The 18239-nt window shown below is 39.6% G+C and overlaps 1 protein-coding gene across 1 annotated transcript; it reads left to right on the top strand.

Moving 5' to 3' along the window:
• Window positions 1-1594: 1594 nt before the first annotated feature.
• LOC107694073 (SWI/SNF-related matrix-associated actin-dependent regulator of chromatin subfamily D member 2-like) lies at window positions 1595-12867 on the top strand. Its single transcript, XM_016493665.1, has 13 exons — window positions 1595-2033; window positions 3350-3546; window positions 5144-5186; window positions 5270-5392; window positions 5818-5937; window positions 6592-6687; window positions 6899-7000; window positions 7315-7476; window positions 8404-8501; window positions 9021-9156; window positions 9269-9391; window positions 9480-9581; window positions 11330-12867. The coding sequence occupies exons 1-13, from the start codon at window positions 1866-1868 to the stop codon at window positions 11381-11383; spliced, it is 1524 nt and encodes a 507-aa protein (XP_016349151.1). The 5' UTR covers window positions 1595-1865; the 3' UTR covers window positions 11384-12867.
• Window positions 12868-18239: the final 5372 nt, after the last annotated feature.

Raw genomic sequence — 18239 nt, 5'->3', positions numbered from 1 at the left:
GCAACACGCACAGTTTCGTGTTAAGCGTTTTTCCTTATAGAATAAACTGTCTACAGCTCTTTTATATCATTGTCTTTGTCCATTAAGCTACATTACGTGTTTTATTTATAATGATTTTCTATGGGAGGAAAATGTTTAACGTGCAATTTAATGCATTGCGTTCTGGGCTCGTCTGCTTGCCTGTACGGAGTTGATCCTTTTAATATCACTTAATGCATTTCATAATGCATGGTCATATCTGCTGGTCTGTATATACTTTGCGTCAAGAACAAGACATAGGCTACTGAATTGTCTTTATCATCCGTTATTATGCCACATTAAGCGTTTTGCTGTATGGGAGGACAAGTGAAAGTTTGCGCATTGTGCTCATGGCCATCTGCTTGCCTTGTAGTACATTAAATAATAACTATATATCGAATTTGATCTTTTAATTGAACTTAATGTATCTTAATAGCCTACATCAAGCCATGTTAAGTGTTTATGTTTTTCTACAGGAGGAAAACGCTTAGCGAGAGACTTTGTGCATTGCGTTCATATTCTGCTGTTCTGTGGCCACGGATTTGCGGGTCTTGTCTTTTTCTTGCAGGACCCTGTACATTATTGTACTAAATTAGTTGTAATCATTAAATCACCACCACAGCGTCTTGTCTCCATTGGCAACACGCACGATTTGTGTGGATTGCAAGTGACGTCGCAGGTAGCGGAGAGTGCAAGTGGCGATTGCAAGTGACATTGTAATTTAGTTTCTTTTTTTTTTCTTGTCTTCACCACCTGGCTACTGTTGTAAGATGTTGAGAGATTCAAACAAAAACAAAAATCAATAAATAGAACAAAAATAAAGACTGCAAGTGACGTCACTTGCGGAAGCACAAGTGTCTGAGAGTGCAAGTCTGACAGTGCAAGTGCAAGTCTGCAGCCAGACCCTTCTCCAATCAAATGAACAAATAAAATGTATTTGGAACATTGCTTTTGCTAAAATATAGAATACAAATTCCAAAGGCCCCCCTTAGGGAAATTTTTTTTTTTTTTTTTTTTATTCTGGTCCCATAATATATAATAATAATAATTAAAACAAAAACTATTTTGAGTAACATTTTAAGTATAGACTGAAATAAATGGTAGAACACGTTTATTACGCTTATTTAACCACTTTTTGGCATTTTTTTTTCATGTATTTTATTTCCTGTACCATTTTGAATGGCGACGCTGAAAAATTAAGAACCGTAAACGCACAAAAATAATTAATTGGAACCGGTTGCGAATATTTTATTTTTAAATAAGCACACATTTACACTTGTTCATATGCTTAGTACGTCGTATTTTATAATGAAATTAAATATAATCATTTTTACATTGACGCTGTTAGGCAGCAGAGGCAGACCAGCCAAAAACTGTAACTTTGTCATCCTCACAACAAATTGAGCAGCATCAAGACTACTACACAGTGAGGGTATGAGCAGCATTTCCATATTCGAAACAAAAAGTATTTGTACAGCAAATGAAACCGTTTAGAAAACAACACGAAACATAAGCTGTCGCCTAGGTAGAGGATTTCAAGGGAAAGTTATTTGGCAACCCAGAGGGAGGAGATCTGAGAAGCCACACACACTGATAACTGCAGACACTGGTCAAGCTCTTAAAACGTTGTTGAGAGGAAACTATTAAGATAAATGGGTGTTTGACATGCTTTTAGAGGAAGAGATGACACACTCAACGGACATCGATCGACAATTAGAGACAGAAGAATATACAAGTTCGATATTTGAACGCGATGCGGTCACGCGGAACTGTAACGTTTTTTGAGTGACTCAGTAACGATTTTGGATTTGTTTATTAACAATTATTAGCGGGAAAAATAATCAAAAATGGCTTCTAGATTGGGTTTATTGGGTTTCCCCGTCAACTCCAGTACCCCAATAAACCCCAGCATGAACCTCTTGAACCCGGGTCACAGCAGCGCCATGAGAATGCCAGCAATGCCGCAGAATTCACTCTACAGAGGGATGGGCAGTACCCCGAACCAGTACCTCCAAGTAAGTGAAGAAACCACTCTTTATTTTGTTCTCTGAAGTGTTTAGCATCACGCCACAACTTCAGTGTTCTCTTCTGCCTTAAAATAGGAAGTGCCATTGCATTTGCAACAACGACGATTTAATAGCACATATATGACAATAAACATTGCCAGGTAATACAAGGATGCCTCTTTACAGAAATAAAAAGAGAAATGACTCAAATTTTGAATGAATTATTTTTAGAGCACTGTATAGTGAGGCCCTGGAAGAGCAAACATGTACTTCCGCGTTTGAGTCCCACCATGAACACAACGCGGCGCGTGTTTTATTTTGAATAGGTTACATGCAAATAATCGGTCCAGTCGCTAACAAAAAGTGCCATGTTAACTATTACATTTTGTAATATACCATGGTAATACGATTATCTTTGGACTGGACATATACCATTGTAATAGCATAGTATTTACTACGCCGTTGAGTAACCACCCATATGCCGTGTAACGTTATATGAACATGGTATCAATTAACTCATAATGTCATGATGAACATATAAAGTGAAAACCAATCTGATATAATAACTGTACAATGGTATATGGTATTTTTGGTAACCCTTTACAATAAGGTCCCATTAGCTGACGTTGTTTAAATGCATGAACCAAAATCAACAAAACAGCAATACATTTCTTACAGTATCTATTAAGCTTTGTTAACATTTGTTAATTAAAATACTATTCATTGTTCATGTTAGCTCAGGGAACAATATTAACAGATACAACATTTGATTTTAATAATGTATAAAAGGGATGGTTCACACAAAAATGAAAATTCTGTCATTTACTCACCTTCTACTTGTTGTAAACTTGTATGAGTTTCTTTTTTCTGTTGAGCACAAAAGAAGATATTTTGAAGAATGTTGGTATAGCTACTGACTTCCATAGTATTTTTATGTGTGCCATGGAAGTCAGTGGTTACCATCGACCGTTTGGTTACCAACATTCTTCAGAATATCTTCTTTTGTGCTCAACAGAAAAAAGGAAGTCATGCATTTGAAACAAATTGAGGGTGAGTAAATGATGACAGAATTTTCATTTTTAGGTGAACTATCCCTTTAGTGAATAATGAAATTAAGATTAATATGTGCTTTAGAAGTATTTTTTTATTGTTTGTTAACTAATGTATTTAGCTAATAAATGTAACATTGCAAAGTTTACTGTATTTTTGTTGTAAGAAGCCTACATTTAGTCGTACGTAAAGTTTTGAATTTGCAGTGCTTTACCTATAATAACAGTTTGCTATTTGTTAGTGTCACAATAATAATACTCAAATCATAACCACAGCGCCTGAGTATGTCACCCAGCCGAGGAATGCCAATGGGGGACATGGGGTCTATGGGTTCCCCTCTACCTGGACCGTCTTATAGTGGAGCCATGCCCATGCGACCTGGGATGCCTCAAGCCGCGATGGACCCTGCCCGGAAGAGACTCCTTCAGCAGCAACAGCAGCAGTCTGGGGGTCTTATGGGTCCGAGAAGGGGGTTAGTGCATTTAGTATAAATTGTTTGTGCATGAATGGCAACAAATTTAAAGTTACAGTAGCATTCAAATCTCTTCAAAGTTCCCATTTGAGTCTGCGCTATGAGACCTTATAAACAAAGAAAGGTTTTATTTTTGCAGCCTCAAGTAAAGTCTATTAGATGTGTTAATAATGTGGCAATATAGTGGTCTGGTTCTACTATAGAGCAGGATATCAAGTATGATATTAAATCTAAGAAGAGCTTCTAAAGCAAAAAAAAATAAAAATCATATGATTCTGCTTTGTGATAGAAAGTGTCCAGTACTGAACCCAAAGTGTCATCTGCTACCGGCTCGGCATTTGTCTCTGGAGACCAAGCGCTTCTTTGTTCTTCTAGCTCAGAGACTCATTTGTTTCATTTTGTCAAAGAAGCATAGCATAGCTGTGAATTAAAAAAATGGTTTAAAGATGTCTCATGATATTAGCTAGAAGACTGAGCCATGGGGCAGATTTATTTGATATTGATGTTTGCTGAGGCATTTTGAACACCACAAAATGCAAAGGTATTAGTTGCTCACCCTCATGTCATTCCAAACCTGTATGACTTTTGTTATTCTGTCAGACATAAAAGAAGATATTTTGAGAAATGTCTCAATGTGATCACCAAAACTGTTTGGTTACCCATATTTTTCAAAATATCATAATTTGTGTTCTGCAGAAATAGAAATAAAACGACATGAGGGTAATGAAATGATGGGTGAACTATCTCTTTAACCATAAAAATTAAACTTTGGTTGTTTGTGATTCACGCATGAACAATTTATACCTAAAATTATCAGATGACTTTTAGTTTTTAAGAATAAAACAAGTGAAAATTCCATAGACATAAGTAGCGGCTCGAAAAAACGACGAAATCCAGTCATTTTAATAGGAATCTGTGCGATTAGGAGTTTCGCACAAGGCCGAAAAAGTTCCTCACGCAGATTTCGCACATGTTGAAGTTGGTCTCGCAAAATTGGCATGTTCACCAACAGAGAAATACTTGTTTTGAAAATGATATCTTTGACAAGTGACATACAAAATTTTGCTAATGTGACCGCACCTTTACAATTTATGGGGACCTGAGTCAAAATCTAGTTTTATTTTAAAAAGATAACAGAGGTTCCTTAGAAATTGTGTGAATTAATTAGTTTTCTTTTTTATATACTTTAATGGATTATAAGTGGAGCCGAATGGAATTGGTTAATTTTTTTTTTTGGTTGGCAGAATTGGTTTAAACATGGCAAAACTCTCTTATCAATAGCTATGGAGCATTATCAAATTAGATAAAATATTTAATAAAAATATTTCTGCTACGTTTAAATGATTGAGCATTTCAGCAGAATCAGACTTAGAGGAAAGATGCAGATTTTCCAAATTTTCATATGTTTGCTGTAAATAACAATAATTGTTTCACTGTAAATTCTATGAGGGGAAAAAATATATTTGTTTAAGAATAATTATGTGGCATACATTTCAGATCTCCAGGACTTTAAACTGTGCTCTCTGTTATTGAAATAACATTTTAACATATGTCCGTGTTGAGTCATGTGTCTTACACTTCTGCTCTACATTTTCAGGGTGAAGAGGCGTAAGATGGCTGACAAAGTTCTCCCACAAAGGGTGAGCTTAACCAGAATAGTATAAATCAGTTTTTTTGTGATGCTGAAGTGTACATCGTTTCTCATGATTTTGGTGTTCTTCAGATCAGGGATCTGGTCCCAGAGTCTCAGGCTTATATGGACCTTCTGGCTTTTGAGAGAAAGCTGGACCAGACCATTGCTCGCAAACGAATGGAGATACAGGAAGCCATCAAAAAGCCCATCACGGTAGATGTGGTAGACTGGAGTAGCAATTTAGAGATTAATTCTTAGTTCAACTACTTTAAATTCACCCCCCCAATAAAAAAAAAAATCTCCCATCATTTACTCACCCTCATGTTGTTGCAAACCTGTATAACTTAATTTCTTCTATGGAATACAAAAGAAGATATTTTAACGAACGTTGGAAACCAAACCATTTTTATGCTCATTAACTTCCATTGCATGGACAAAAAATCAGACACATTTCTTAGAATAAAAAAGAAAGTCATACAGATTTGGAGCAACAGAGGTCGAGTAACTGATGACAGAATTTTCATTCTTGGGAGAACTATCCTTTAGCACTTGCATTTCTATAGGAAAAGTAAAATGCATTTGAATAAATAGTAGATTTATTATGTATTATCTCATTGCTCTTTATTCTGCTCTTCCAGCAAAAACGTAAACTGAGGATCTACATTTCTAATACCTACACACCTGGCAAGCCAGAAGGAGAGGAGGCTGAAAAAGTGGCATCATGGGAACTTCGAGTGGAAGGCAAACTCCTGGAGGATGTATGTAATGAGTTTCACTATGTGTTTGCTTGTGAACTTGAAGCAAGGTGATAGATCACACAATATATAACTCTATTTGCAGTGTTTCATGGCAAGTAACAGCTCTAGATAAAGCTGACTGTGTCGCCCCTATTCTTAATGCTTTTTATTTGGCAGTCTTGAGTCTCTTGGTCTGTTGGCCAGCTTAACTGCACTGGCTCATGTCCTCAGCTCACTCCTTCAAACCAGATGTGCTCTAAGTTGTTCCATGTTCCCAAACTCTGAGGAAAAGAAATTGAAACTTTGGCCCCTTTCATGAAATTAGTCCAAAAAAAAAGTGTAAGGGTATATTTGCCAGCTGAAGGCCTCTGGCTGTGCTGCCGCCACATGAAAAGAGGAAACGATTCTTTCTTTTTCTTCACTTTCTTCTACCTTAGTGGTCATAAGTTGAGTGGTACTGCAAAGGGAGGGACAGGCAAGGCATTGCGCAAGCTCATACTGGCGCAATAGCTGTTTGTGACTGAGTGTGTGTTGATTCTAAAATAACTCCCCCCAGTGTGGTCAGCCCCTAACAATGCAGTATCAATCAACAGCATGAGCGCATTGCAAAAAGATCTTGTGTTCTCTCTCCCCTTTAACCGACTTCTTTCTCTCTGTCTTTATCTTTATCCTTAGCCCGGGAAACAGAAACGAAAGTTTTCATCCTTCTTTAAAAGCCTGGTCATTGAACTGGACAAAGAACTCTATGGCCCAGACAACCACTTGGTGGAGGTATGATATTATAGAGTTATAAGTTCATATTTTAATACCTGGGTTTATATATGTCCCACGGTATAATTTAATCTACTTAAATCCTGATGATCACGATGACCTCATCAAACACAACATGAAAATTCTGGCATCATTTACTCACCCTCATGTATTGTCTTGCAGTAAATTCAGTCATTACATCTGTAGTCATATCGTTTTCTGTGTGTCTTAGTGGCACAGAATGCCTACAACTCAGGAGACAGATGGATTTCAGGTGAAGAGACCAGGGGATGTGAATGTGAAATGTACTCTCCTTCTCATGCTTGACCACCAGGTATCACATACATGTGTATGTCACACACACATATATACACACACACACACATATAGGCTATATATCAGGCTTGGGGCAAAAATCCCATCAAAATGAACAGAAATGCACCCCAAATTCAAGATAAGGGGCAAAAAAATGCCTTTTTACTAACAGACATGGATTAAAAGCCAAAAAACGAATGGGGTCTTTAAAAGAAATCAAACTTTTTTTAAATGTTAATTTATTTCCTAAATTTGTTTGTTACAGATTATTTAGTTGCATCTCTTTAATGATATGACCTCATCTTATCTTACTTCTCCTTCTACTTGACTTAGCCTCCGCAGTATAAACTGGATCCACGCCTGGCTCGACTTTTGGGTGTCCACACTCAGACCAGAGCCAGTATCATGCAGGCCCTGTGGCTCTACATCAAAAGCAACAAGCTGCAAGACTGCCATGAGAAAGAGTACATTAGCTGCAACCGATACTTCAGACAGGTACCCAAAATGTTTAGCCCTCTTAGCAAGAAATTACCTTTAGCTTGTTCTCACAATTCTTTAAAACCCAAAACACTAAAACTCAGTTGAAAACTCATGAGAAAAGAAAAACTCTGCAGAAACCCTAGTTTCTAAGCCTTGCATTTGGCACTGTCTGCCACAATACGCTTTCATTTGCCTCTAAGCCATTGGTATTACTGGCACAGCTGTGCATTGGTTCACATCCTACTTGAGTGATAGATGGCAATTGGACTTTTTTCCAGAAATATAAATTTTCCACTGCTCCTGACCTGTCAACAGAGGCGTCCCTCAGGGCTCGGTTCTCGGCCCATTTCTCTTTGTAGTCTGTATGCTTCCACTTAATCAGAATTCCTTGACACAAAGGAATCAGATTACTTGGTTTCACTTTCCCCTGTTATGTTGACACTCAAAGCTGCATTAGCTCCCATGTTACTTCCATCCTTCCTCTCAACATCAGATCTTTCTTCAAACTGCTCAAGTATACAAGGACGAGGGACCGAAAACAAATGTAGAAATCAGGGACTGTATGACAGAAACATCCTAATGCAGAATCCTATCCATCTTTAGAAACCATGGTAATTTCAAATCTACGTGAAAAAATTAAGATCGGAAGTTTCTGTAATACAGCTCCAGAATATCATGGAGACTTGGCAGGGCCCACCTAGCAATTCCCCTGTCTATTATTTAGAAGTCCTTAGCAACTTTATTGAAACACATTGCATAGTGTAGGTAGTTTTGGACACGGAAGCACTACTCGCATTGTCTTCAGAATGTAGTTTAGTGCTTGATCTGAGATAATTATTGCATGCTTCATGCAATGGAAACCACGTGATTGGTGCCTTAATCACAAACTTAATGGCTATAAATTGAGCCATGAAACTAAACTGAACTGCTGTAATCCTGCAGATTTTTGGCTGCCATAGGATGAGATTTTCGGATATCCCCATGAAACTTGCCGGCCTCCTTCAGCACCCCGACCCCATCGTCATCAATCATATCATCAGGTGTGTGCTTGTGGTTCCTGTTCTGAATGTTCTCTTTTGTTACTCAACAGTTACTTTCCATGCTCTTTTGAAATAATATTTTCTCTTTAATCAAAATGTCTGACTTATAAACTCAAATATTTAACTTACCAGTCCAAAGTTCTGTCACACTTATGTTTCTGAATATAGCTTGCACCTATATATGAATTTCTGAGCAAAAGTAAAATTTTATCTATTTTAAATGGGTGATTTTACCAGAATAGGGAAGGAAATGCAACTTGTGTCCAGCATATATGTGAACTCCTTTAATACTGTTGGAAAACTTGGGGAAAAAATATTGAAAAAAGTTTTGATTTGTTTAACGTTTTTGGTATTCAATTGTCATATAATTCCTTTCTTCCATCTCATGTTTTTAATAACTATTTTAAAATCTAAAATGTGTCAAATACATATTATATCGATTTGTAGAGTGGTATGAATATTTATGTTATTTTTTTTATGTTGACCAAAGGCTGCTTTATTGCTATATCATTTTGTCAGTGTGGATCCCAATGATCAGAAGAAGACTGCATGCTTTGATATCGATGTTGAGGTGGATGACCCTCTGAAGGCTCAGATGACCAGCTTCCTGTCATCCACAACCAGTCAACAGGAGATCACTGCCCTGGAGATGAAGGTGTGTGTGCAAGGGCATAAATGACACCTCATGTAAATTATTGTCCACCCATTCTAAAGTTACATACATATAGAGGGGCTATTTTTAACCAAACATTTACATTCTCCATAAGATACATGAGACTATTGAATCCATCAACCATTTGAAGACCCAGAGAGACTTCATGCTCAGCTTCAGTAACAACCCGCAGGAGTTCATCCAGGACTGGCTCAAGTCTCAGAGCCGAGACCTCAAAGTACTTTCAGTTTCCCTCATTGGATTTCATTCAGCCTTCATTTTTTTGCCATTCGCCATTCATGAATGTTTTGTCTTGGTTTATGCAGTTAATGACAGACACTGTGGGTAATCCAGAGGAGGAGAGAAGAACTGAGTTTTACCACTCACCCTGGGTCAAAGAAGCTGTTGGACGCTATATATTTTCAAAGGTGAGCACTTTGTATTTCTTTCCATTGCAAGGTACATCAGTGGTTGGTTGCCTGCTTAACCTGCTTAGACTGGTCTTAAAAAGACTGGTCATAACTTTTTCAAGTCCGTTACAAATAGGTAGATTGGTCTAATTTGAAGACTAATTACTCTTTGGTTAACTGCTAGTTGATCAAACTAGTTCTTAAGATACAGTCTTAACATAATGGCTAAGGGCTAACAAGGACGGACCACACGGTAACGGATGCAAGGATATCGGCAAAAGAGAAGATCCCAAGGAGGTGTGGGTGTGGCTGGGAAAAAAACAACAGTATGGGCAGGTCAGACAAATGGGATCCAAGGCCGGGTTGAACAAGACCATCGAGCAGTTCAGGAGCATAGCTCTACTGAATGTGGAGGGGAACATCTTCTTCTCCGTGATGGCAAGAAGAATGACCACGTACCTCACGAACAACTACATCAGTACCAGCTGTCAGAAAGCCGGGATTCCAGGTTTCCCTGGATGGAGCGAGCCACCCATCCTATGGTCCAAGGCAAGTAGGAAGGAGAGGAAGGACCTAGTTGTTGCAGAGGTCACCAGGATTGAGCAGGAGGAGCTCAGAGTAAGGTCTGTGGCACAGGGGCAGCAGGGGCGGTGGACAACTTGGGAGGGTGTCGCGAGCCGAGCAATCAGCTGGGCAGAGTTCTGGAAACTACCACAGGCTCGGCTCAGTTTCCTCATTAGGGCAACATACGACACCCTCCCGAGCCCTAAAAACCTCCACCAATGGCTTGGAACAGAGCAATCCTGTGACCTCTGCGGGACCATCAATGCCTCACTCCAGCATGTACTGTCGGGCTGTAAAACAGCACTGACACAGGTTCGGCTCAGATGGCGGCATGACCAAGTGCTCAGGAAGCTGGCAGAGGTGCTGGAGAAAAGTCGGCAGGAGGCAAATAATCAGAGTCCATTAGAGAGTCGATGCAAGATCCACTTCCTCAGGCAGGGGGAACCCGCAATGCATACCAGCAAGAGACCACCCGCCAAGCTATTAACACCAGGGGCGGGGTGGAAGATGGAAGTAGACCTGGGAAGGCAGCTCCAGTTCCCACAGGAGATATGCAGCACCACATTAAGACCAGACGTGGTGCTGTGGTCTGCAGCTGTGAAGTCAGTGATACTGATCGAGCTGACAGTGCCATGGGAGGAGGGACTGGAAGCTGCCTACGAGAGAAAGAAGGCGAAGTATGCAGACTTGGTCGCGGAGTGCAGAGAAAGTGAATGGAGTGTGAGGCTGTACCCGGTGGAGGTGGGAGCCAGAGGTTTTGTGGGCAGATCAGTATCATGCCTGCTCAAGGACCTGGGACTACGGGGAGCCACACTGAGCAGATCCACCAAAGAGCTCTCTGAGGAAGCGGAGAAAGCAAGCCACTGGCTCTGGCTGAAACGAAGAGACAAGGCTTGGGGAGAAACATCGAATTCGGTTTTGCTGCAGGGGGTGTCAGGGAGACGTCCCTGTTCACTGCCCCGCCACCAGGAGACGTTCTGGGTTAAGGGGCGAAACGTCAATGAGCGGTGGTCCCCAGCTGAAGACCCTGCAGAAAACCACGTGGTATGCGGTCAGGGTTAGGCCTGCCTCAGGGAAGAGGACGCCCCTGCCATGCATAGTCCACCATAGGCACCGTAGGAGGTGCGACAGGCCTAAGGTCCAGCAGAAAGACCACCTCGCTGTAATGAATAATATAATTGTGCATTTTCTTTTATTTTCAGGTCCAGCAGAGGAGACAGGAATTGGAACAGGTACTGGGAATCCGACTCACTTAAGAAGATTCAGACTCCAAATCTACAGTCACCCGAGAAATTGGCTCAACAAATACAATTGAGAATGAAACTTTCTGTTTGAAAACCAGTGGAGGAAGTTCATGTATAAGTTTTGGGCTTGTCAGTTGCAGCTTTTGTACCATTACACACATTTGGCCATATAAATTTCAAATGCTTTTTCAGTAACTGGAACACTTCAGTACGTATCTTCCTCTTTGTATTCATTCTCTGATCTTCTCTTATATATTCTGAAAATGAGCCATCCAGTTTATGTTCCTCTTGATTCAGTTTGTTGACAATCATCTTTGCTTTTATTGTATCTTGTTAAATACGTCTCTCTTTTTATATTTTACAGTAAGATATACAGTACTGTAGCTTATTGGCTAACACCCTTATAGGTAACTGATGCAACAAAGATTCTTTTTGTTCATAAATTTTGTGTTTGTAGTAGGAATTGCCAAAATCAATCTACATTTGCCATTTCATTTTTGAAAGGTTTCTAATTGTGACCACAAAGGCTATTTTCACAACTTAATTGCACATTGTTTTGAGATAAGATGCAGTTACTTATAGTTAAGAAGATTAGTAATGAAAATGCAATGTTTTTCTTCGATTTTCAATATTGTGGATTTTTTCCATTTGGTCTCTCAGGAAAATATGTGCTGCACTGCGTTCAAGAGCCATGATTTTGTGTTTCCACCCCAACAGGAAATCCAGCACATTTGGTTGTCCAGCTGTTTTAGTTCAGTGTACCAGACTTACTGTCTTCATCTTGTTAGTGTTTACAAAGCTTTTTTATTTTTTGTATTTAGTGTTTAAAGGTTGCTGGAGTGGCAGAGACCATACAGCAGTGAGCGAATTGTTGAAAGATAGTGCTTCAGGTATGCACACCATCAGCATATTATTATTTTCTTTTTTTTTTTCAGGTATCCAAAGCCATATTTTTTACTTTCTAATAAGTAGTTCAGTTCAGTGTGTACTTATACATTCCAAACAGCTGATGGAAAGTTTCTGTTTAAGTTGGATTTAATATGTGGTTGTTCATATTGGTGTAGTCATTTGTGTTTTTAAATATTGATGACAGCAAGTTGAATTTTCCATTAAGGAATATAGCAGGTTCAAGTTAAGCTCTATGGACAGCATTTGTGACATGCTGCTGATTGCCACAGAAAATACTTTCGACTTTTCAGTTCATAAAGCGGTCAAAAACAACATTTTTATGTTGTGTACTTAAAATGAAATTCGGACTTTTAAATGCATCTCCGAGGGACAAGTTGAAACAATTTTGTGTTAATCGACAACATGTCACAGATGTTGATTTACTTTGATTTACTTTTGAGTGGATTAAGCCTTTTTATGTAAATGCAATTAAGTTCTTACAACTTATGTTCTGTGTTATATTTTTGTATCAATCAAATGCTTACCTTTTGTACTTTTTTACTGGGAAATTTAAGTATTTTAAACAATAAAGTTGTTTCCATAAAGGGGAATTCACATGTAAATTTATTTTTGATCATAACATTTTTTTGTTACATTTAATGTCCTGGAAAACTGTTAACCTGAAGGAATATTAAATGTTATAATTAGATCAAATATTTAATTCAAAAGTAAGAAAACCAGGTGTGTTTCCATCTACTAGAAGGTAGATGGTTTGCTAGATAAAGCAAAACACTAGTCCTGTTGATGCATGTAGTGTCCTGGTTAATCTGGTAATACCTGTCTCCATTAATACCTCACCTGTTCTACAGACTTGGGAGGTGCATTTTAGAACTGTTTTGCTGAGGGCTCTTATAGTTACACCTTGTAACACAAAACGAAATGTTGGAGATTTGAGATGGCTGGACTTATGCAGACAGATTGCACAACAGAAATAATGATCTTAAAAGAATAAGTTATATTGTTCAGTCATGTTGTTCGTCTGTTTATTAAAGCTATTACAATGTAAACCTGGTTCAAGTTTTTCCTCATACTATGGCAAGCTGTTTTAACATTTATTCCTTAAAACAGTAGAATCTATAGGGCCTTTCGCACCGCGGGAACCTTTTCATAGTACCAGAACTAATTGTGGAACTACCCACTTTTTGGCATTTTTGCACCACCGGAACTGGGTGCGGTTTTAGTACCGGACTGCCTTTTTCGAGAACCAAATTAGCTCCTACTCCGGAGCAGGGTCTAACCAGCACAACTGGTACTAATCGTGACGTAAGTAGACATTGATTGGCCAAACGCGTACGAAAACGCCCTCACCCGCCATGATTTAAAACGCCGTGTAAACATACTGTAAACATTAGGCTTGTTTGAGATGTGCCTCACCTCGCCTGAAATGTAGGCGAGAGTAGGCGGCTACAGTGAGGGGAGGAGTGAAATAAGCGCATTCAAGATGGACAGTTTTGACCTTTCGAAGTGGAACAGATACCAAAGAGATCAAAGGCAGATATCGCGTTATTCACACTAATGTGCTGTGTTGCTAATAAACGTGATATAATTTCAGTTCTGTTGCTTTTATGAAAATAAATATGATGAACAAGACACTCAAAGTGCTTGCTATTTAATTCCATACGAAAGGCGTATTTATCATCCATTTTTACTTTAATACAAACATGTATTTTAGATTTTTATAGAAATATGACAACAATCACATATCTCACACAGAGATCGCACTGTCATCGTGTTTGGGAATATTCATGCATAATTTAAATACATAATCACATGAAATCAGATAAAAAAAAATAAAACGTTTTAGACGAGAGCGCAGCATCACGGTTGTCTGAACCAATGAGCATTAAGCTGCTGTTAAGCTGTTAAGCTTTGATCAGCGCAGTCGGTGGAGAGCAACTGCGCTCGACTGCACAATCCGACACAGCCGCCTCGCCATCGCGAGAGTTTTTTGGCACACGTCAGCATGACATCAGAGCAAGTCGGACGTAACTCAGACACTTTTCTAACCGGCATGCATCTCGCGGTGATCACCGGTGATCGGTTCTGCGCAGATTTTGCTCATCTCAAACAAGCCTATTGTGTCAACTTGTTTAGTACTGTACATTTAGTTCTGGAACTAAAGCGGTGCGAAAGGCCTTTATTTTCATGCTATTGGTACTTATTTTTAGCTACTATCTTTTACATTAAGTACTGGTACGTATTCATTTGCTACTGGTTCTTATTCTTTAGGTACTTACTTTTTAAAAGATACTAGTACTTATTATTTATATACTAATTATTATTAGATACTGGTACTTATTCATTAGCTACTAGTACCTATTAAACAGATATTAGTACTTATTTCAATTCTGTTGTAACTAGTAACACATTTCAAATTCTTACCATTGACTTCTGTGGGGATCTGTCATTCAGGTATCAACTATTCAGTTCTGACTGGTATTTATTCTAATCATGACTAGTACATTAAAAAAAGTAGTTATTCATTAGGTACAAGTACATTTTTTTAGATACCAGTACTTGATTAGATACTAGTACTTATTCATTAAATACTCATTCCTATTTTAAAGATACTAATAGTTATTCATTAAACACTAATACTTATTGATTATCTACTAGTACTTATTCAATAGATACTACACATTTATTAGATACTGTTAAGTATTCCAAATGTTACTAGTAAGATTTTTTTAACTAGTAAGATTTTTTAATTGAACTCTACAGTGAACATTCTGACCAGTCATAACATAAGACAAGTAAAAAATGAGTTGTGACTTTTAAGATAAGAATTGTTACTAGTAACAATTACAAAAGATACTAGTGTCTAACAACAAAGTACTAGATGAAAGTAATCTAATTAATAACTAGTATTAAATAGGTACTAGTTGTCACCCTTTTAGTTGTTATGGATACCTTTGTTTCTGTGTTTTCCTGTGTTCTGTTTTGTTTTGTTTTAGTTCCTGTGTGCCCTTATTTGGTTATCTTCCTGGTCTCGTTTAGCCTGATTAGTTTACCTCCATCACCTGTGTTTACTTTATGATCTTCATCTGTCTTTGTATTTAAGTTGTTCCCTTTCTGTTCGGTCACCGTTATACTAAGTTGTGTTTTCCCTTGTTTATCTGCCTGAGTTTAATTAAACAGAGTTTTGGACTTTACCTGCTGTCTCCTTTGCCTTGCTTCGCAACACAACCTGTGACAGATGACCGAACCACGCAAAATGAACTGGGCTGAGGACAAGCTATTTAATGTCCAGCAGGATGGACAGCCTTTGGAGTGATATGTGGAGGAGTTCCTGAGTGTTTACCATCTGGTGAGCTGGAGCGATCATACGGTTAACGCTTGCTTCCGGATGGGACTTGACGATGATCATTTGTTTCGATTCCTTTCTCCTGACGATTGTTATAGACCCGTAGCAGACATTATTAATTACGTCCTCGATTTAAATGATTCGGATTTCTTTGTAGATGTAGCTAAATGAAGATTGACGTTCGATTCCTATCTGGAAGCATGTGAGCGCTCCGGCTCACCACAAACCAACACCCTCCACATACCAGTCCAATGGATCCATCCACTCCTACCCACCCGTGTTTCCCCGATCCAGAAAGGAGGTTTCGAACAGCGCTGACCTGGGAGCTGAAGTGGTGGAGTCCGCTCCAGAATGCTTTCCAGAGTCCGCTCCAGAATGCTCTCCAGAGCTCAACCGGGATCCCACTCACGCCACAGAGCTCAACTGTGAGCCCAGCTCTCCTAAGTCTCCTGAATCTCAGCTGGTTCCGTCCAGCTCTCCTGGGTCTCCCAAGTCTCCGCTGGTCCCAGCCAGCTCGCCGGCATATCCAGAGTCCCGGAAAGGTCTATCCAAACCTTCGTCAGCCAGAAACCATCTGAGCCTGAAGGCGCCTAGTTTCCCCCAAGGAAATTTTTTTTTGGGGGGTGCATATGCCTGTGGCCATAGTGGCCAAGTCGGGGAACCTGGACAAGACCAAGAAGGCCCATCCTCCATGGCCTCCGGAATGGGCGGCACCTCCATGGCCTCCTGAAAGGCTGGCACCACCATGGCCCCCTGAACTGCCGGCACCGCCCTGGAGGCTGCCCATCCTGTGTAGCTGCGTCTAACCAGCCTCCACCCTCCCTCCCCTCTGGATGGTGCTTAGCGCGAGGGCGCGCTTTCCGGGAGGAGGGGGTTATGTCATCCTTTTAGTTGTTATGGACACCTTTGTTTCTGTGTTTTCCTGTGTTCTGTTTTGTTTTAGTTCCTGTGTGCCCTTATTTGGTTATCTTCCTAGTCTCATTTAGCCTGATTAGTTTACCTCCATCACCTGTGTTTAGTTTATGATCCTCATCTGTCTTTGTATTTAAGTTGCTCCCTTTCTGTCACTTGTTGTTCGGCCACCGTTATACTAAGTTGTGTTTTCCCTTGTTTATCTGCCTGGACACGCGCGCTCTGGGAAGAAGGAATCTTATGAGAAAGGATATTTGTCAATGAGCTCAGGATCTGTTGAGCAGCAAATCCTCCAGTATGATCTTGTCAGTCATCTCTCCTCTCAACCTGTCTGAACCCCCCCACTGTCCTCTTTTTGGAAAACTAAAATATGGTCACCCTAATAAAATAACATTAGACACTAGTATGTTTTAAAGGGGGGGTACAATGCTGTTTCATGCATTCAGAGTTAACCTTAAACCGCATAAACACATTTCATTACACCAAATACACAAAATAATGTTCTTTTTAGCAGCATCATATGACCCCTTTAAAGAGTTGGATTCTCATGCTAAACATGGCCAAAGTTTCAAAAAACGATTTGGACGTATAACAGAGTATTTCTGTGCCAAATACACACTTCCAGGTTTCTTAAAAGTTTGGGAAAGTTTTTTTTCGATCATGGGTCTTCATGACATAATGAAGGGTTGAACTCCTTATATGGGCATTTCTCCCGGAAGAGCACACCCACGCACACATCGACCAGAGCGAGAGCAAGAGCGCGCCCATCAACACGCTTCATTCAGCAGCGCTGCATGGGACTCGCTCGGGAATAATGTCTCTAAAAAAGTCTGTTTTTGGTTGTAAGGGAAAGATAACCTTGTTCAGCTTCCCGAAGAATTACGTTACGTAAACAGCGGATGCACTTTGTTTTCCGGGGCAGCAACGGAGTTTCGCAAGTGTGTTTGTTGACGAACGTTTTATAAACAAGGCCCAGTTCAACGCTGGATTTGCACATCGTTTGATACTGAAAGATGGAGCGGTCCCAGCTATAAAAGATCCTGGTCATGATTCAGAACTGCAGATGGTAAGTGAAACTGCCTCAAATGTCTGTTTTGTTGGCAATCAGCGCTCAAGTGCTAGTCACTCTTTAGCTCCGCCCATGGCGCTCCTCCAGGAGCTCGGCTGTTTTCAGAGAGAATCATAAAGCTGTATCTTTCTTTTATAAATATGATAAAACTAAAGACTTTTTGGAGATATGAAGGATGCTGTACTACTCTATAGGTACTCAAGATTAATATGAGTTTGGGTGAAATTGTGTGTGTTAGGTCCCCTTTAAGGATGAAATGTTAAAACGGCTTGCCATACTCTGAGGCCCTGTCCACACCAACGCGGTTATTTTTAAACTTCTGATTGGCCAACATGGCTTTACGGTTGAGATTATATCGCCAGCTGTTGGTTAGGCATGCTCTTGACAGTGCTTCATAGCTTGCGTTTTCATGTGGACGGAGATTTTTTTTTTTAAAAGAAGGAAGAAGGAAAAACTCAGTTTATAAAAATACCCGTGTACATGAGGACATGGCCTGACTGTACACATACCCTTACCGATTCCGCATTATTCGCGGTTAAAGGGATAGTTCACCCAAAAATGAAAACATGATGTTTATCTGCTTACCCCCAGGGCATCCAAGATGTAGGTGACTTTGTTTCTTCAGTAGAACACAT

Source organism: Sinocyclocheilus anshuiensis, unplaced genomic scaffold, assembly GCF_001515605.1.
Source record: "Sinocyclocheilus anshuiensis isolate Anshui unplaced genomic scaffold, SAMN03320099.WGS_v1.1 scaffold2046, whole genome shotgun sequence".
In the NCBI taxonomy this organism is placed as follows: Eukaryota; Metazoa; Chordata; class Actinopteri; order Cypriniformes; family Cyprinidae; genus Sinocyclocheilus; species Sinocyclocheilus anshuiensis.
The sequence above is the reverse complement of the archived record's forward strand: the minus strand, read 5'-3'. Positions and strand labels throughout refer to the sequence as shown.

Bases quoted from the DNA above. Each gene is read 5' to 3' on its own strand.
- LOC107694073 (XM_016493665.1), top strand. From the start codon at position 1,866: ATGGCTTCTAGATTGGGTTTATTGGGTTTCCCCGTCAACTCCAGTACC. The intron at 5,938-6,591 runs GTATGTAATGAG...CTTTATCCTTAG, and splicing joins AAGGCAAACTCCTGGAGGAT to CCCGGGAAACAGAAACGAAA. The intron at 9,157-9,268 runs GTGTGTGTGCAA...ATTCTCCATAAG, and splicing joins TCACTGCCCTGGAGATGAAG to ATACATGAGACTATTGAATC.